This window comes from Urocitellus parryii, chromosome 6 (genome assembly GCF_045843805.1).
Source record: "Urocitellus parryii isolate mUroPar1 chromosome 6, mUroPar1.hap1, whole genome shotgun sequence".
NCBI classification, from domain to species: domain Eukaryota; kingdom Metazoa; phylum Chordata; class Mammalia; order Rodentia; family Sciuridae; genus Urocitellus; species Urocitellus parryii.
The window spans coordinates 120,622,017-120,642,938 of NC_135536.1; the positions used below are offsets into that span (position 1 = coordinate 120,622,017).

A 20,922-nucleotide genomic window follows, 5' to 3' on the forward strand; every position below is an offset into this window, starting at 1 on the left:
AAGATTATATTGTCACATTGATATTTTATCCTGAAAACTAAAAATCATCTTATTTTCTTTCCTGAGTGATCAGTTCTGGCTACTCAAGATAGAACTATCAGTGAGCAATGCTATTTGAAGACATCTGAAATCAGAAAAAGTTGGTTTTAATGGTGCCATCAGTGTCGTGCAGGAATTTCTCTGAAATCTCATGGGTTTAGAACTCCTGTGTGCATTTCTCCCTTGAGAGGCAGGAAATCTTAATGTGGAAAAGTAGTTGCACACACTGAGCCCACTTCATCACAGACAGGCTGAAAAACACACTTGGTGCCTATAATTTGATCAACTTATTATCTCCCTCAACACTGAATCAGAGTTAGAAGGCCCACTGTTCCCCACCAACTGTTCTCTGAATGAGGGTGAGTGGGATGGCCTTCCAACCAAGCCACTTACCTGCATAGCAACACCCTCCCTGCAGCCCACAGCACTGGCACTCTATGAGCATTGTTCTCACTATACTTTTCCAATCTCTATCAGAGGTTATAAAATTATGCTAACTAAAATTTAATTCTCTTCTTCAATAACATGGAGTTCTTGGTGACAAAAATAAAATGCTGTCAGGCTCACTTCCCTCCTTTGCACCACACACAGGTCAAAAACAATCCACACTCTGCATTAATGGTACTGTCTAACCATAAAGCAAAATACCAGAACACACAAATGTGATAGGAAGAGCTCTTCTGTGTGCTTGCTATTAATATCATGCCATACCAGCACTATTAAATACAAGAATTATGTTAATAGTCTTCTGCTTTCTCTTGGCAGAACAAATTGTGACTAGCTTCTTATTAATATCGTGCCTTGAACCCCTTTTTACTGTAGAGAATACATTCTATTTGAATGTTTTTGAGATCCTGGCCTCTTTTCTGCCTTCAGTAACAAAATTAGTTAACTTTATACTATAAAGTGGTATTTTATATTTATTCTAGAAAAAACTGGTTCACCAGAGAGGCCACTGTTCTTTGAAAATGACACATATGCTTTTGGGGTGCCACTGATAGAGAAAGTTTCACAATAAAATAACTACAGGATACTAGGGAATAGGTTACTTGAAAGAATGATCAAGACTTGCCGTCAGAGAAAATGCCTGTCTATTGAGGAACAGCTCTGCATATTTATAGAGCCGGGAGCGGTTTGACAGTTATGACAGTTTAATGGTTGAACGTTTTGACAGTTGGCTGGGGTGCTTTCTGATTGGTGGGTAAGGATCATGTGAGCCAGCAGGGCTCACCATTGGATGGCAGGATCATGTGAGCCAGCAGGGCTCATCATTGGACGGCTCTTCTTGGGGGATGGGGAAGTTAGTTTTTGGAGCCGGGGTGACTCCCAACATTCCCCCCTCTTTGTTATTAAATGAGAGTGGGCGTAGACTCATTCTGGCTGCTTCCTGCTGAGATGGGTTGGTGTGGGAAAAAGAGAGGAGGGAAGTAAGAAGCCCACACAGGAGGGTAGAGAAGACCGTATCAACGAAGGTTCCTTGCCACCACAGATCCATGATGATGTCAGTCCCCATTTGGCATAGGTCTCGACTGGAGGTATCATCAGTAGCCAGGAGTTGGTAATTCCTGAGGAGAAGCTGGTTAAAATCTTGATTAGAAATTTTACCCTCCTGAATCTGAATGAACTTTATGATAAAGGAAAGGAACAGGCACAGGGAGTTTTTAGAGCCCAAATCTAATGGGGTCTCTGGGTTTGCAAGCTGCCTTGTTGGCACATGGGGGGGTTAAGTGTTCAGCCTTGAGCGGGGACTTGGGCATTTGGGCTTGAAGCAAATAGGTGATAAAGAACCAGACAGAGGGTTTGAGAAGACAGGTCATCCTGCAGCTAACTTTGTTTGGCATGACCTGAAGAACATCCTGTCCTGCACCTAACACCCTCAATTCCACTCTTCATTCCTAGTACAATCTAGCTCCCTCCCCTCTCTATTAAGGCTGTTCTTCACATTTTCTCCTAACTGGGTGTACCAGCTTGCTTCTCTCTTTGCTTTTCTTGAAGGCGGCCAAGGGAGGATGGTGGCCCATTGTTACCATATTTCCCTTTGAGAGCAGTCAGATCTCTCCAAGTTTTATGTGAAACACCTCAACTTTAAATACTGATACTTGAAATTCTTACAAAACTAGGAGGGTAAAAAAAACACGCATGTTCCTCCTTAGGCCCAAAAGGCAACTGGTAAAATGCTCTCTTATGATCACACTTATTCAGGGGTCACCATGCTCTGGACACCTAAGTGGTTTGTCAGAAGGACAACACACAACGGTCCCACTACCGGCCAGATCCAAGCAAGTAGGGGGTCTGTAAGGAAGGGGTCTGGCTGGAGGGGGCCCTTAGGGTCACTTGCCTTTAATGTAGGGCAAAGAGAGGACCCAAGAGGGGCCAGAAATGAGGGGGAGCATTAGCAGAACCCATTACGGAAATTGGGCTAAGAACAGAGACACGGGAGAGGCAGAACTTGAGGAGATCTTGTGGGGAGGGATGTCAAGAGTACTTAATGACAGGTGACGATCGTTGGCTCTTCTGATGAAGCTGTAGGACTGCCGGGCTTAAGCCTGGAAATGTGAATCCACGGGGTAAGTTGGTTATTAGATAGCTTGAGTTTGGCTGCCAAGGGAGTGCACATAGTCACCTGAGAAGGACCCTCCCATTTGGGTTTTAGAGGGGGCTTTTCCCTGGTGGGCAATATTAAACAAGTTGACCAGGTGTTAAGGAGGTAGGGTTTTGAGAGAGACTGGGGTCAGGGAGGAGCCAGTCTTGATAGCGCCAGAGTTCAGAGCGTAGATGGAAGAGGAGGGGCAGGGCATAGGTTTCGGAGATGGGTAGGGGTTCTGTAGGCAATCCAGGAGGAACGAGGGGATGGCCATACATGACTTCATAAGGTGAGAGATTAGAGCCTTGCCAAAGAAACTTTCTAATGCGCAATAAAGCAAGGGGAGAGCAAGGGGAGCACCTTTACCCAGTGAGCTTGGTGAGCTTGGTGAGGGTCTCTTTAAGGGACTGATTGGTCCTTTCAACTTTTCCAGAAGCCTGGGGGCGGTAAGGGCAATAGAAATGCCAAGGGAGTGATAGCATGTGAGCCAGTCCCTGAGTTACCTGTGAGGTGAATTCTGGGCCATTGTCTGATTGGATAGAAGTGGGCATCCCCAAATGGGGATTATGTGAGTCAACTACCATGGAGGCCTGCTTGTTATAAGTGGGAAAGGCTTGTTTTTTACTCGGGGCATGTTGGTGAAATCTATCTGCCAATCTGCAGCTGGGGTATGACCGCAGGCCTGATGAGAAGGGAAAGGTTTAGGTTTTAATGGAGTATTGGTATTGGTTCTCTGGCAGATCTGACAAGCGGAAGTGATCTGTTGTAGGAGGGTCTTATCGAATGGGGAAAGGGTGAAAAAGGAGTGAAGGAAAGTTAGTGAGACTCTGTGGACTAGAATGGAATAGAGAGTGAAGAAACTGGAAGAGCTGTTGGGGATCTTTGGGCCGATTCCCAGTGGTAATGAAGAGTAGCAGAGAGGAGGTAAAGCTCTATAGGGCGGCTGATCGAGCCACTTGATCGGCCTTGGAACTCCCCCTAGTAGTAAGGGAGGAGTCAGTTTGGTGGGTCTTGCAATGGATTATTCCCAGTTGGGAAGGCAGCCTGGAGGCTCGTAGTAGACCAGAAATAAGTGTGGAATTAATGACTGCCATTCCTCTGGTGGTAGCCCCCCTTTTTTTTCCAAATGGCTGCATGGAAGATCAGGATATGGAAGACGTATTTGGAACCTGTATATAGGGAGAGGGTTTTTTTCCTCCGCTAGCTCACATGCCCTTGTGGCAGCTATGCGTTCAGCTTGTTGGTTGGTGGTATTCGGTGGGAGAGGTTTTGCCTCTATGATGGATGAGAGGGAAATGACAGCATATCCTGCCACTTTAACCCCTTCGTGTATAAAGGAGCTACTATCTGAGAACCAGACAAGGTCTGAAGAGGGCAGAGGTCCCTCAGAAATGGTGGTAGGGCAGGGTAAAATCGTCTCTAATACCTCTAGGCATTTGTGGACGGGATCTTGTGAAGGAGAAGATGGGAGGAGGGAGGCAGGGTTTAGAACCCTGGAAGGAGGAAGTGACTGTAGCCCCTTGTAAGTGAGGAAATCCTTTAGATGGTGAGGAGATGAGATGGTTAGTGGGGAGCCAAGGGTAAGCTTGTGTGCTTCTTTCTGGAGGTCATGGGCTGCTGCTAGGGCTCTGAGGCATGGGGGCCAGCCCCTGATGGTGGGGTCGCGAACTGTTTGGATAGGTAGACCACTTAGTGCAAATGTGGGGCCATATTCCTGACCCAGAACGCCCAGACTTTGTCCCTGTTTTTCATGTACATAGAGGGTGAAGGGTTGGGAGAGGTCAGGGAGATGCAGTGCGGGTGCCCAGAGGAGGGTCTTTTTGTAAAGGGCTTCCCTACCGCTGAGGGTAGGGGTTCATCTTGGGGGCCCTTGGCTACATTATATAGCGGCCTGGCAAGGAGGGAGAAATTCAAAAGTAATCCAGGCCCTGAAGTACCCAGCCAAACCCAAGAAGGAGAGTCATCTTTGGTCTTTGGTGTAGATATAGACACAATAAGCTATTTTCTGTCTACTGTAATTGCCTTTTTCCCTTGAGAGATAGAGAACCCTAGATACATGCTATTTGGGCCTTTTGTGGAGAGGCTCAATATCCCTTTAAGGCCAAGAAATTAAGTAGGAGAACTGTGTCATCTGTTGAGCGCCCTTTGGACGGGCTAGAAGAATTTGTAGAGGTTTGCAAGGGGTGCAGACAGCAGGATTGGATCCGAGCAAGAAGAAAGCCTGGAAGAGATCCCTTAGAATGGAGGGATCCAGGGACCCAAAAAGGGGCCATCTGCTTTGGTTGTCTAAGGGATAAGTGGACCAGGCCTGGGTGCTATATTTGATCCAAGAGGCATTGTAGGGGAGATTTGACTGGCAGAGAAGACACATTACCCACGTAAGGAGGAGGGAAGAGGATGCAGAGAAGGAGGAAACTGGTTTATTGGCAAAAGGGGCGTCCCCGCTAGAGCAAAAAAATCAGGAGTGCCTAAGTGGCAGGTCTGAGCTGCAGAGATTGGTCATCACTGAATCCTGACACTCGAAGCTCTCATCCTGGACAGAGCCAGAGCCGTGGGAGACCTTGGCCAAGGCTTTTCAGGACCCCTCCTGGAGAGACCGGATACTCCCAGGGCCAGAAAGAGGGGCGAGGAAGAGGAGGGTAAGTGTCTCTCTAGCAGCCAAGTCTTAAGGTGAGAGGACTAGGACTTTCAAATCTACCCAAGGAAGGAGTCCCTGAGGGCCACCGTAGCCTTAAAGGCTGTGGTGGTGTGCTTTCCTCCCCGCAGGTGGGCAAAGAGATTTGCCGGACGATAATCAACATATTGCAAGAGGGTGGATTCAAGGCACTGGGGGTGAAAAGATTGGAGGTCGGAGGCCAAGATTTGTCCAAAGAGGTGTCAACTATCTTGAAATCCCTGAGGAAGGACAGTCCAGGTTAAAGGCAAAAAGATATTCTTTAAATCTATGACCGAGAAGTGGGTGGCAGTGTGGGGAATCTGAGACAGCAGAGTGTATGGGATGGGAACCAAAGGATGTATGGGCCTAACGGAGGTGTTGATGAGTCGTAGGTAGGACCCATTGGGCTTTTTTACCACTAGTATGGGAGTATTGTAAGGGGAATGAGCAGGACAGAGGTACCCCTTGCTAAGAAGGACCTGAATAATAGATTGTAGGCCCAGAATAGCTTTTGTGGACAGGAGCCTGATTTGGGAAAATGTTAGGGTCTTTGAGATGAATGTTAACTGGTGGGCAGGAAACAGTGGAGGGGGTGTGGGTATCCCATACAATCGCGTCAACCAGGTTAGTATGGTATTTCATGTCAGCCTCACAAGAGGAGCAGAATGGCCAGTCTTCTGCCAAAAGGGCTAGAAAAGATGAACAGGCTGATTCTGGGGCCTGACTGATGCCAGGAGCTTGTATGTTGATTGTTGTATTGAATTTAGAGAGAATATCTCGGCCGAGCAAAGGAACTGGACATTGGGGCATAACTAGGAATGCCTGAGAGAATGGGAAGTTGTCTATGGAACAGAGTAATAGGGGAGTCTTTCTTGGATAGATGGTCTTCGGTGATGGGCGGCGACCCGAGGAAGCACCCTGCAGGGCCTGGGAGAGCATCTGAAATTTCTCAGTCTGGGGGGTGGCAGGGCCATGTTCGAGCTTTTTTAGTTTGGCCCAGATGTTAGGGTAGCTCTGCAAGAGGAGATATGTCATAAGGACCTGACGGCCATCTGGGGTTTCGGGATCTAGGTTAGTGCTGAAGGGCTTTCGTAAGCCAATCCAGAAATTCAAATGGGGTCTCTTATAATTTTTGGAAATTGACAGCCTTACGTGCCGCGTTTTTGAGCCCAGCAATAATACATGCGGAGAATCGGTCCCTACTCTGTATGCCAGTTTGTGTATTATAATCCCAGTCGGGAGTTTGATCTGGGGCAGCAAGTGGCCCTGGAGGGTGATTGGGATTAACTCGGTGAGTTTCATCCTCATGGGCTCTGGCAAGTTCCCAGACTCTGGTACGTTCCTCAAGAAGGAGAGTATTAGCCAATAACACATAAGTGAGGCTATAAGCCTGGTGGACCCATTGAAACTCCCTTCTGTGGTCAATGAGCCCAACTTTCTCTCGAGTTGCATGAGGTCATTCACAGAGAATGGGACATGTACCCGGATAATGCCCTCAGGTCCAGCAACCTCTCTTAAGGGGCCATGGTTTGTGGGACCAGGGGCGGGACCTAGTTTGGGGGGAACTAAAGGTGTCGGCCGAGTCAGGGGGAGCACCTGAGGGGCTAGACGGAGCGGACAGGGGAGGTCAGTAGGGAGGGGGTTCATCTGCCAGATAGGCCAGGGTGAGAATGAAGAAGAGAAAAAGCCTCAACATAGGGGAACTCTTTCCACTTTTTCGAGTGCTCGCAGAAGTTAAACAGATACCTGAGAATTGCGGGATCTAGGGATCCTCCTGGGGGCCATTGACTTTGATTGTCTTTGATAGTAAGGCCAATCTTGTGTGCAGAATTTAATAAAGGGGAGTCTGCAGGGAGGGAAGAAGAGGCCCCCATAGGTCAGGAGAGGGACAAAGGTGGTTAAGAGAGAGTGTGAGAGAGAGGAGTACCTGTTCTTCCACCCCTCAGGACCTCCCACTCATGAACCAGGTTCCAAAGAGTCCACTGTGACCGTAAAGGTTGTGGTGGGGTGCGTTCTCTCCTCCAGATTGGACGTCAGAGGTTTGCCGGATGATCATGGTCAAAGCCCCAATGTAGTCCGTCTGAAGTTGGATACCCAATAGGGGAACTCACCTACTGAAGAGCCAGTGTTGTGTGAGTAGTAGCGCTCGAAAGAGTGGACGAGGACGGCAAGCCTTGAGAGAGGGGGCCCTCAAGCAGTGAGGCTCCCGGATTTCGGCACCAATGAAAGAACGATCAAGGCTTGCCGTCGGAGAAAATGCCCATTTATTGAGGAACAGCTCTGCATATTTATAGAGCCGGGAGCGGTTTGACAGTTATGACAGTTTAATGGTTGAATGGTTTGACAGTTGGCTGGGGTGCTTTATGATTGGTGGGTAAGGATCTTGTGAGCCAGCAGGGCTCACCATTGGATGGCAGGATCATGTGAGCAGCAGGGTTCACCATTGGACGGCTCTTCTTGGGGAATGGGGAAGTTAGTCTTCGGAGCCGGGGCGACTCCCAACATTATTGACAGAGTGAAATTTGACTTTCAGATACTCATTGTTTCACTTTCCTTTTTGGTCAGTATATTTGAAAACATATTTGCATGTTTATGTATCCTGACACATACTTATGCTTTAAGTGCACCTTACTTTCATGGCAAAATTTTGGACTGTACATTACTATTTATCATTATTTTTCAGCCACTGATCCTTGTTTAGGAAAATGGGATGTAATACAATGACAGTAACAACAAAACCAGCAAAAGCTAGGCAATGTCAACAACAGCCCTCAAATTATGTAAACTTTGGCTAAACTCCTCCCTATTAACATGTTAGCTTAGACAATCAAATCAATGCCCATTAAAAAAAAAACTGTAGCTGTAGATAGACAGAATGCCTTTATTTTGTTTCTTTTTATGTGGTGCTAAGGCGAGTGCCCTAGGCAAGCTCTCCACCACTGAGCTACAGCCCTAGCCCCTCAACGCCCATTCTTCAAGAATGAAATTTTGAGAACATGATGGGGCTTCAAAAAAATCTTAATTAACCTTACCTTTCAAGTTGGGAAAATATATGTGAAAAAATTTATTCAGGTAGAGACCACCTGATAGTATTTCTCAGGGATACTTGTATTCTCAGCACACACTTTTGGAAACATCAACCATGCAGTCTTTCAAAAACTTTCGTCATGAGCGCATCCAGACTTTACCTTGGCAGGTTTTTTTTTTTTAATACCAATTAATTACTTTTTAAAAAATTTCAGAAGGCATGTAAAATTGCACTCAGTAATGGAGATACTAGAAATCTAATCCATCTGTTTATTTATAACAGAGATTCCTAAAAGGTCATTCAGAGGGTACTATTAAACTTAAGGAAAAATATTTTTATAGACTTTTTCTCTCCACTGCTGACTTCTTTCAGCCTAGAGGTGAATATCCATTTGCTACTTAAAAAAAAAAAAACACATTCAAGTGCTTTAGTGAAACCTCATCTATTTTCCAAATTATATATAACCATATTCCTTAAATATATTCAGTATAATGAAAAGGAAAGGTCATTGAACTGCAAAGATAAAAACCTTAATTTGAATACTGGGCACCATTAATTGCCTTTTAACCTCCATATGTCACAATTTTCTATTCTATAATAAATAAGGACACCTTAAAGACACCAGAAATCAAACATATATAAAACCAAATTCATGGGGCTTAGGGTGTAGCTCAGTGGTAGAGCCCTTGCCTAGCATGCATTAAGGCTCTGGGTTCAATTCCCAATACCATGCACACACAAATAAACCAAACTCATGATCTCACCCCAAGTGGTCCCCTGCCAGTGTTCCCATCACAGCGAGTGGTTCCATAATATGTCTAGTTCCCATGATCTAAAAACTACAAGTTATCCTCTACACTATTTTCTCCCTCATCCTTATTTCCAATCCAACAGGATACTGTTGAATTTACCTCTTAAATATTTCTCAGATCCATATATTTCTTACCACCCCACTGCCATCAGCCTAGCACAGATTATCTGTATCTCTCACCAGGACTAGAGCAAGTATACTACTATAAGTGGTCTTCAACAATCTTCTCAGCACCCCAACATCACTTAGTTCTCTGTACAGATATACAAGCAATTGAACAAAACACATTGCTGTCAGCCACTGGCCTGAAACCCTTCTGCAGCTTTCCACCATTTAAGAGACCAAAATCTGGGGGCTGGGATTGTGGCTCAGCAGTAGAGCGCTTGCCTAGCATGCACGGGGCCCTGGGTTCAATCCTCAGCACCACATTAAAAAATAAATAAATGAATGGAATAAAAGGTATTGGGTCCTCCAACTACAACTAAAAAAAATAAATATTAAAAAAAAGAGAGACCAAAATCTGTAAGGCCAAAGTTCTGTCAGGTCTTCTCTTGGCCTTCTACTCCAGCTACCCTGAAGGTTCAGCTTCCATTCCCTCTTACAAGGTACTCATACTCTCTCCCTCCTCTTCTGAAGAACTCAACCAAGGCATCAATTCCTAGTACTCTTCCCTACCCACAAAGTCTCTATTAAGTTCCTCTACATAGACCCATGTTCCTTATCTGGCTTGTAATTATATAATCTCAGATATATATGATTAAAGTCTTCCTCACTGTGGTGTAAACTAATGAACTAGGTATTATTGTGTTTTATTCATCATTATATCTCTACCAATTAACATAGCGGCACATAGTGTGTGCTCAGTTAGTCAATGAATAAATAAATAAACAAACGACTCACTACTATATGACAATTGAAATTTATCTCTAAAGTTTAGAATTTTATCACTGGTTATGAAGCAACTGTCATCATAAGAGCTACACCAATCTGCTCTGAAGAATTATGAGTCACAAGATTCAGCTTGAAATCAAAGACCTTGTCCTACTCATACTTGAATATAAAGAAGCAATCTAACATAGTGGTTAAGAACTCAGCACTTAAGCCAGGCACATTGGTGCATATCTGTAGCTACTTGTAGGTGGTCAAGGCAGAAGAATCACTTGAGCCCAGGAGTCCAAGGACAGGCTGAGCAAAAACAAGACCCTATGTCAAAAAAAAAAAAAAAAGATCCAGGCATGGAGGCACACCTGTTATACCAACTACCCAGTAGGCTGAGGCAAGAAGACTGCAAATCTGAAGTCAGCCTGGGAAACTTAGCAAGAACTTGTCTCAAAATAAAACAAGATTTAAAAGCGGGTGGGGGACTTGAAGGCACAGCTCAATGGTAGAGCACTTGTGTAGCATGTGCAGGGCCTTGGTTTTGACCCCAATACTACAAAACAACAAAAACCCACCTTAGGATTTAAAGATGTACAGGTTGGGTTTCATCTAGCTTCTAATGCTTATTGGTTAATTTCTTCTTCTGTGAAAAAGGTAAAAACAGTATCTACCTTATAAGGTTATTGTGAGGACTAACTTAAAAGTGTGTATCTAAGTACTAGGACAGTCACTATTTTTGTTGTTGTTGTTGTTGTTTTATTGGTTGTTCAAAACATTACAAAGCTCATGTCATATCATCTTTCATACATTTGATTCAAGTGGGTTATGAACTCCCATTTTTACCCCAAATACAAATTGCAGAATCACATCGGTTACACATTCACATTTTTACATAATGCCATATTAGGACAGTCACTATTATTTCATAAATGACTGCTAAAATAATGGATAGACCTCAATAGGTAGGCAAAAGCACCAAAATACTGCAATATACACCTGAAATATACACTGATTTCTATTCAAAGCTTCCCAATACACCAATAAAGATGGTCTCCAGACATCCTAGGCAAGGAAAGTTAAAAAAAAAAAAAAAAGCACTCTCAACACAGTACAAGGACAGTTGTACAAAATATATACAATATAAAGCTTTCAAGTTGCTACTCTTTATAAATCCAATATCTCAGAAAAACAAAGGGAATCAAGTAGTGAAATACACTAAAAATAGGAAAAGAATAAAGCAATTTTTAGCCAAATAATTATTCTGAAATAGTTAAATATATAATTAACAAAAGAAAAATTAAGTTGAATTCCTAACAAGTATACAAATCCCTATGTCGTTAACACTTTGAAAGGTTTATGTTTTGGTTTTTGGTTTTTCAAATCCAATTTTAATTTTAAATATCATTAACTGTCTCAAGGTTAAGGAACTGGGAGAATGACATAAAAAATGTTTAAGTAAAGCCATTTAGGGAAACCACATTTATTTTCAATGAAATGTAACATTGGGGCTGGGGCCGCAGCTCAGTGGTAGAGCAATTGCCTAGCACATGTGAGGCACTGGGTTCAAACCTCAGCACTACATAAAAAAATAAATAAAAGTATTGTGTCCATCTATTAAAAAAAAAGTAATGTAACCTTATTCCTTAATTTTACCATGGCAAGGAAGAAAGGAAACAGAACTTCAACACTGAAAACCTTAATTTGAATACCTGGTACTGCTAATAGCCATTAACCTCCACATGCATAATTTTCTAATCTATATAAAATAGGGATATCTGTTGGCAAAATATCAATAATTGTTAAATATGTGTGGCAATAACTCTGTAATTCATGGGACTGGACCATTTTGTACATTTCAATTTCCATATAAAACATTAATAAAAAGGATATCCTCTGTTTAGCTGCCTCATTGTTAGATAAATCAAATGAAATAAATCACATTATCTTACTATGCAGGGTAGTGTCCAAGTAATTTTAAATGTTTTTTAACGGTCTTCCTCCACTAAAGATATGATATAGCTAAGGATTTTAAAAAGCCAATTCTAGGAATACTTACTTGATAGTGTCCTCTACTGACATTTATCCACGAAGAATCAGGATTTTTTCAAAAAGTAATAACTGGAAAAAGTCAGCCCAACATATTCTATAACTAAATGTGGATATCAGCAGTCTTTATTGGCAAATAGATAACATCTGCTTAATGGTCACTTTCTTCCAAAAATTCTTCAATTTTTAGCATCTGAGAGGCTAACTTGTAATACCTAGTTCAATTCATTCTTTCAACAGATGTTAACTGGCTGCTCACCATGCCAGCCTGTGCCAGGTGCTAAGGAGTAGAGCAGAAAACAAAGACACGATGCCTGTCTTCCTGGAGTACAAATTTGCACATGTATTTTTTACCTTCACCATATCATAATTCTGTGGCCACGCAGAATACACCCCACAATGAAGATGGTGCCCTTGACACTTGTGTTATCAACCCCATGGGTTTTTTTTTTAATTCTAATTAGTTATATATGACAGCAGAATGCAATTCAATTCATATTACACAAATAGAGCACAATTTTTCATGTCTCTGGTTGAACACAAAGTAGAGTCACACCATTTGTGTTTTCATACAGGTACTTAGCCTGTGGATTTTTATGCTATTAGAAGAATCTGAGGTACAGCATCTGAACAGGGCTGTTAATTTTTATGCTCAAAAATAAGAGAGACATCTTTTGTGGAAAGAAAATCCCAAACTGAATCAAACAAAGGGAAAGGGAGCTTTTATGGCATCTGCAGGGTTGGCAGGGACCTGGTTTTCTTGATGTCATCCTGTGTGGAAGTGGAGTTTTAGTTGCACTCTCCATCGTGAGTCTTCAGGCAATACGTTTCTTACTATATCTCTGCCCCAGAGTATGATTTTTACCATGCTAATAAGACAAAGGTTACTATGGGGTATTTTAGTAACTAGTTTATGCACATGTTTACCCCTTACCATCTGGAATTTGTCCCCTTATCTGGGAAAGTCCCTGATACTTTTAGAGCAGGGCAGACCACTGCCCTATCTCAGTGGGTTTGATCCTAATGACTTTGTTCTCTTGGCTCTGGCTTCCTGGTATCTCTTCTGTCTTGAGGGTTGAGCTTACTTTTTGGCCTTCTCTCTCCTGGTTGTCTTAACTTGAAGACTGGTCTACTTTTTAACTCCCAATTTCCTAGTATGTTTATCCCTAAAAGACTGAGGGCTAACTTTGCTATCTCACTTGAACAGTGTACAACCTGCATGCTTGAAAATGGCTGCAGTCCTGGGGTCTCCATACAGGATTTCTTGGAAATACTGACATTTTGGTATGGATAATTCTTTTTTGTGGGAGCCGTCTTGGACACCGTGAGATGTTTAGCATCATTCCTGGCTTCTACCCATACTGCCTCCATGTGACAACTAAAAATGTCTTCAGACATTGCCAAATGTTGGACAAAGGGAAACAAAATTGCCCCTTTTTGAAAATTACTGGTCTAACATTAGTAGCTAGTGAGTAACAGAGGCAGAACTAGGACCTGATCTGTTTTATTGGTTTTCTAAAAATGATGCTGCCGTTGTAAAAAGTAATATATGATCATTGTCAAAATCAAAGCCAGATGCTCATAAAAACAGAATTCTCCTTCATCTCCTTGCCTTCTCCATGTCTCAAGGGTAACCACTGGTAAGTTTGGGATGTGGACTTATTAACACATGCATGTACACCACACACACACACACACACACACACACACACACACACACAAGAAGAACAAATGTTTTCCTCTTTTTAAGTTCTGTGTCTTGTTTTTTATTTAATACTATGTCAATAGGTATTCATCTATCTCCACTCTTCCTGTATAAACCACAAAGTGGTCTACTTATTGCTATATAAGGTTTCACCACTGGTGGGCATTTATTGTGTTCAGTTTGGGTTTATTTTTAATAATGCTACAATGGAAAAAATGCTGTAATTAACATCCTTGTACATCTATTTTTCCATACTATGCAAGTGCTGACTCTTAGAAGTGGAAATGCTGAGTCAAGGGTGTGCACATTTTAAATTTTGCTAGGTACTGCCAATAGCCATCCCCATCTTCTTCAGAGACTGCCATACAAATGAAATAAGATAATGTATCTGAAAAGATTTGTAAGAGTGATATATATTATACATCCCTAATTTATAATCAAGGTCTTCCTGGAGTAGTTAATCTTCCCCTCCAAGTCTCCTTGAATCTTTAAGTTAACAAAGAAATGACTTTTGTTCCTTTTTTAAAAAATCTTTGCAGCAGTCCTAGAAGGGCTATTTTAAGCAACAGTAAGATAAAGCAAATCAACCAATTTGTTAATGAGAGGAAATAAATGTGTACCCCAGCATTTTCAATGTGACAAATAAGTATGCTTACCAATCGTTATTTTAGTATTACAGATGAAATGCAGAGGTTTTTTTATTTCAGGATTTTCATTATATTATATATTGATTTTTATCACAGAATTATAGGATAAAGTTACATTGTAACTGATATGCCTTAGTAAACTTAATTTAACATCTTGCCCTCTCAGAACACTTACAAGAAGAAAATGACCTTCAGCAGTATTAAATTTAGGTCTAGTCAATAGTTCTCAAGAAGAGATTAAAAAAAAGAAGTTTGAGCATCATCAGATCAAGTAAATGCCAAGTTCATCATCTTAATTTGGGACCACAGATCTCTCAACAGACAATAAACATGCATTATGAGCTAGTACATTTAGAGTGTTATGAAATAAAACACCTAATGTAACATCAAGTTGCACAGGCTGTATGACCTTATAAGACTCTTGCAAATTTCCTTAGACTTATCCAATTATCGTTTTTAAATGACTGAAAGGAAATACAGAAAAAAGAAGACAGCTACTTTGTTAGGATAACAGGATAATGCCAGTTTTGTTTTGTTTTGTGGTGCTGGAGATCTGAACACAGGGCCTTGTGCATGCAAGGCAAACACTCTACCAACTAAGCTATATCCCCACTCCCTATGCCTATTTTTATTAGTTCTATTGGTCTTGTTTATAAATTCACTACTTCCATAATTACTTTCATCAGATGCATCTGAGAATCCACCCAGTTGATACAAATGGAGAACTATCTATAACTTAGCTACCTAAGGTGTGGTACTCTGAACAGCAATATCCACAACACTTGGGAGCTTGTTAAAAAAGGCAGAATCTCAGGCCCTGCCTCTGACTCTGCATTCTAACAACCTCCCAGAGAAATCCTGTACTCATTAAAGATTGAGAAGCTCTGGTCAACAAAACCTAAAGCAGGGTTCTCGAGAGAGGAGTAAGGGGAACAATTTTGTCTGCTAGGACACATCTGACAGTATCTGGAGACATTTTTCAATGGGTGCCAGTGGAATTACAGGCACTTCTCACTGCCCCAGTTGGAAACCAATTTCATGGATAGAGACCAGGGATGATGCTAAACACCCCACAAGGCGCAGGATGCTCCTCTCCCCAAAATTTCAGAGGTTGAGAAACCATGACATAGAAGAAAAAAGAGTTTGCCTATATATATCATTGACAATAAAAACACAAAATAACATCCAAAAGCTCAAGTTGTCCTTTTTGTAAGAATTCAAATAGTATTCATATTTTACTCCTATTTTTACTGGTAAAAAGCTATAGGCTATAATTCTACTTTAAAGAACATGAGGTTATTGAATAAAGAGAAACAATACCATGTTTCCTGAAATTTTGAACAAAACATTTAAACCAAAATTAAGTCATGACAGGAAAAATTCATTGAAAATAATCCTTTCCAAATATTGACATTATAAAATTATACTAATTCTGTTGTAGACAAATTTCTAAACATTCAAGAACTATTCAAGTATTTAACAACTTTCATTGTCAACATGCTTATTTATTACTAAACTATCATCTGAAAGAATTTAGTTCCATTTGTTTGGCCTGAGCTTTTGTTACTTTATTGTTAGCCAATCAATTAATATTATCCAGAATTAGAGATGTAACTTAGTTGTACAACACACAAATATACTAATGGTAAAAGTCTACTGGGATTTACCAAATACTCATTAGTATATTTTTACATTGCTTTACAAACAAGTGTTCTCAACTGCTAATTATAAGTTATATGACTCTTAAGGAAGAAAAAAATAATGCTATTAGAAGAAAAGGTTCTGAACTGAAATTGCTGTACTAAAACCATATTCTAATTATAAAAAAATACTTGATAGATCTAACTTGTAATTATAGTTGGGGGAAAAAACCCTCTACTCTTGACAACTGACTGAAAATCTCAAGAGTTCTATTAATAGTCTACTTTAATAAACTTGGGTACGTCTGTAACATATCAGGAAATTCACAAATAAGACCCTACCTTCCAATTGGCACAGTCTAGCTCACAAAGCATATTTAATAAGTGCTAGGAAATAATATATCTATTGGTACTAGAGACTGAACCCAGGGGTGCTTTACAACTGAGCTACATCCCCAGCCATTTTTATTTCGAGACAGGGTCTCGCCTTAGAGCCTTGCTAAATTGCTGAAGCTGGCCTTGAACTTTCAATCCTCCTGCCTCAGCCTCCCAAGTCACTGAGATTACAGGCACTTGCCACTGCACCTGGTGAAAACCAAAATAATTTTAAATTTCAAATTAAACTATGTGAGAAGTGTATCCAAGGCCATACAAATAGATAACAAAAGCAGAACCAACAGCCACTCTGAGTATTTGTTAGCTTCTGAAAATGTTAATGAAAGCGCCTCAACATAAGAAAAAAAATCTTTCATAGCTCTCATTTTCTATGAATTATTTTATTTTCCTTTGAATGAAGCACTCAGCCACTACATACACTAAAAATAAAGTTTCAACCATTTAAAAGGATAAGAAATATAACTGAGTAATGACAATCTGATTTCCATAAATCACTATCCCAATCACAGCCAGATCAGTTTAAAAGATTTTCGTTATCTTAATGTACTAGTAAATTATATTTTAATAGAGACAAAATTGCCTTCTGGGCCACTTTCCACAGCTCCATGACCTTCGATCAGCCAAACAGGTATAGCTGTGCCTGACTAGACATTCTCTTTGCCTGGGGATTGGCTCACAGAAAACCATAAGAAAGAGTTATTATTAAGAATAAAAGATGAATATGAGAATAAAATTTAAACATAAAAGTAATTACAGTTGAAAGGACATAAAAAACACCTACTACCATCCTTTCATTTTAAAGAAGGTGAAATAAATCAGCAAGTCAAGTAATATGCCCAAGGAAAACAGCCAGTTAGCAGGTCTCATGGCTTCACGAAGTTCTTTCAGCCACTCCACATTCAAAGGCAGCTGTACACAAAAGCACATTAACATTTACGAGCAAATGTGCAATGATACCATCTATTCAATGTCACTACCTTCTTCAAGATGCTCAGTTACTAAGAGCATTCAGAACCTTAGAATTTTAGAACTGGAAGAGGGGATCTTTAATGACTCCCCACCCTAAAGTAAGGTAATATCCAGGGGGATATTACTGTTCTATTCATTCATTCCACAAACATTTACTAGTCTCCTGTAATAAATTAGGCACTGAGGATATAAAGATAAACAGCATAACAATAACAGTTTTCAGAGCTCATGTGGGACAGAGAAAAGAAAACATAGATGTAACACAAGAGATGGTTATTTAAAAAAAAGTATTAATTGACTGGGGGCAGAAAAAAGGAAGTAATCAACTCTGGTTATAACACCAAACACCATTCATGAACAGAGATAACTGTTTACACCACTGAATGCTTAACTTCAATCCTCTGTATTAAAAGGTAAAAAACTTTAAAAGTTCCAGCTTCAATAGAAGGAGTGTACCATTTTCTACAGTGCCAAGCACTATGTCTGGCCTGTGTGTCTGCATGTGTGTATCCTGAATATGACTCAGAGGTAAGCCATATTATCCTCATTTTTGTACTTATTTATTTTATTTCTTTATATATTTGTTTATTGGTACCAGGGACTGAACCCAAGGGTGCTTAACCACTGAGCCACATCCTCAGCCCTTTTTATATTTTATTTAAAGAGAGAGTCTCACTAAGTTTCTTAGGGCCTCCTGGAGTTGCTGGGGCTGGCTTTGAACTCCTCCTGCCTCAGCCTCCCAAGAGGCTGGGATTACAGGTGTACACCACACCGTTGGCCTCATTTTTCAAAGAAGGAAGGCAACTTCGGGAAGTTTGTCCCAAGACAGGATATACCAGAGCTATAATTTGAAACCAGGCTTGTCTGCCTCCAAAACCACACTCCTTTCTTCTCATTAAACTGTAACTGTCTTTGCACAGAATTTTGTTTAAATCACCCTCCACTGTATTTCTCTTCATTCTACAGTAAGCAATGCAGCCTGTAATAAGTGATTCTAGTCTTCAAAGTTTCTAATTTCTAAATTCTAAAACAGTTTAAAAAAAAATCAAAGAAGGAAAGGCAAGAAACGGTTCTGATACTGTTTCCTCTATATAAGAAACTCACTGTAGAAAATGAAATGCAGATAGCTCATTTCTACACTCATGTCTCGCTTAAAGGATTCTTACCTCCTCTATGTCTAGGTCACACCATAGATGCTCCATTAATGATAGCACTTTTCTTCAAGCTACTGAGAGGACTAGATCTAAAACTTTCTAAAGCACTTGAAATTTGAAGAAGTACTAAACGTTTTCTTTTATTGTTTTGATTCCAGTTCAAAATATCTTGAAAAGCAGCAGAGTGAGAAAAAAAAAAATCATGCTCCAAAGGAGCTAATGAGGAGCCTAGGAAGCAAACGCAGGGAAGTCCGCTAACATTCTACAACAAGCACATTTCATCTCCTGGCAAAAGTGAACAAGTTCAGACGCTGCGGGAAGGGTGGAGGAGAAGGGGGCAGAGAATAAAAGCTACCGTCTCAATCCCTAGCATTAAACCCAGGGTCCCCACACCTCCACAAACCACGAAGGGAAAGCCCTGCGGGAAAACAAGGGTATCTTCTATTTAAAAAGTTGTATGAAGTGTATACTAAGCCGACCTGCAGTCTCCAATAACACAACCCGTGGAACAACAAAAATGGCCTTTTCTGTGCGTTTAAACAGATCTGGACATTAAATCTGAGACCTCACTTCAAATTCGCAGGAGAAAAAGATGCCCGGTCCCGGTAACACGGTTTTCGCGGCGCGCGGTCGCCTGGCCGCTCCGGGCACCGGCGCCGGGCTGCCCAGGCCACCCGCCGCCCGGCTCCCGGCGTCCGAGAGCAAGCGCCGCCGCCCACACTCACCTCCCGGCGCGCCGAGCCCCGCGCAGGCGGGACCCCAGCGCCCAGCCACCAGCTGAACAAGGAGGAGAAGGCGGAGCGCGCGGGGCCCCGACCCCCGCGCCGCCATCGTCCGGCCCCGCGTGGGAATGCGGCAGGCGACTAGCGACCCCTGAGCAGGGAACACCGACTCCTGGAGCTCGAGGGGTCGGAACGAGGGAGGAAGACACAGCTGACCCGCCACTGGGTTCCTCAGCTCCAACCCGCGAAGCCCACCTCAGCTTCGCGGCTTTGAGAGGGCGGGGCACGCAGGAGGAGCTCTAGGGAGTTTAGCCCCGCCCAGGTCCCGCCCAGTATCCACCAGGCCCCGCCTCCAACCCCACCCCATTTGCTCCTAGCTCCGCCTTTTCCACACCTGGTCCGGCCTCCTAGTCCAGGCCCAGTCTCCAGGCCAGACTTCAGACTGTTGGATCCCCATCTGCCTCCTGTAGCTTTTGTGGGCGCCAACTGACCCCATCAGGAGACCTATGCTCTGGACAAGCAAGGCGACCCCTGGGCAAGTTACCCTCCTTTTCTGGGCCTGTTTGTCCTTAAAATGACGTGGATAAACTAGAGAATACGAAAGGACAGCTGCCACAACAGCTCTGACCCTCATTTATACCATCCGTGAAAAGAAGACGCAATTGCTTCAAACATAGGCAATTCCTTTCGTGTTGCCATCAATTAACACTTGTAAATATCGGTGACTTCATCTGCCACAGATTCTTAGCAACTCTGATGGCGATTGATGCTGACTGCTGGATTAGCGTCTCAAATCCCTGTAGACCTTATACTGTATCTCATTCCTTCCGTTCATAATTGATTAGAAAGCTTCATTTGGTTGAAGGGATTCAGGTGAATTATCTTTAAACTTCAGTGGCAGAGCGAGCCACTGACTTTTCACAGAAAATTATGGAGCTGACACCTCTAAAGAGTAGAAATTTCACTCCAAGCTTCAGATTCCGTAAATCTGTTAAAACCGAAACCTGGTTTTAAAGAATTCTCAACTGCAAGATTCAGTTAAGACTTTTTCCCCCTAAGTCTAAGTACAATCAGGAAATGGAAACAATGTCCAACCAAGCCAGTTTGTTGAAGCAGGACTTAAAGGACGCCCAGAAAAAAGAATACATATGATGATAACCAGGTTAGTCATTAATTACACTTCTGCACAGGAATGAAAGACAGTATTTAATGTCTCTTGACTGCAATTTTATATTTTTCTCTGAATAATACATGGGGCTTATATACACTTATGCAATTCATTCAAATAGCGTTTGGATGATTTCAAAGTGTTATTCTTTTACAGCTAAGGGATTTGAAAGAGAAAAGGTAAATAACTGCTGAAGGTCACAGCTCCTCTCTGTGGCAAAAGTAGAATTCAATGGTTGTTAACTCAGCCAACAAGCATAATTGGAATTCCATTACCTACCCATCGTGTGGTATCAATAACCATGAGAAAAAGCTATCTATATAACCTGTGAAAAGCACCATTAGTTGTTGTTATTGTTTTAAAGTAAAAGGCATAGTGTATAATTTCTTGGGCACTTTAAATTTGTAGCACAGAATATAATGTATGCATCTTGGATGTGTTTTCCCTGCTGGGACATGCCAATTACTTGTGGTTGCTG

The 20,922-nt window shown here is 41.8% G+C and overlaps 1 protein-coding gene across 1 annotated transcript in view; it reads right to left on the bottom strand.

Moving 5' to 3' along the window:
• Window positions 1-19,385, bottom strand: part of Chrna5 (cholinergic receptor nicotinic alpha 5 subunit) — a 43,808-nt gene extending 24,423 nt beyond the window's left edge. Inside the window, exon 1 of the mRNA XM_077799703.1 lies at window positions 19,280-19,385. Within this exon, the coding sequence (XP_077655829.1) occupies window positions 19,280-19,385 (106 nt within the window). The remainder of the gene's footprint in view (window positions 1-19,279) is intronic.
• Between the last annotated feature and the right edge of the window lie 1,537 nt (window positions 19,386-20,922).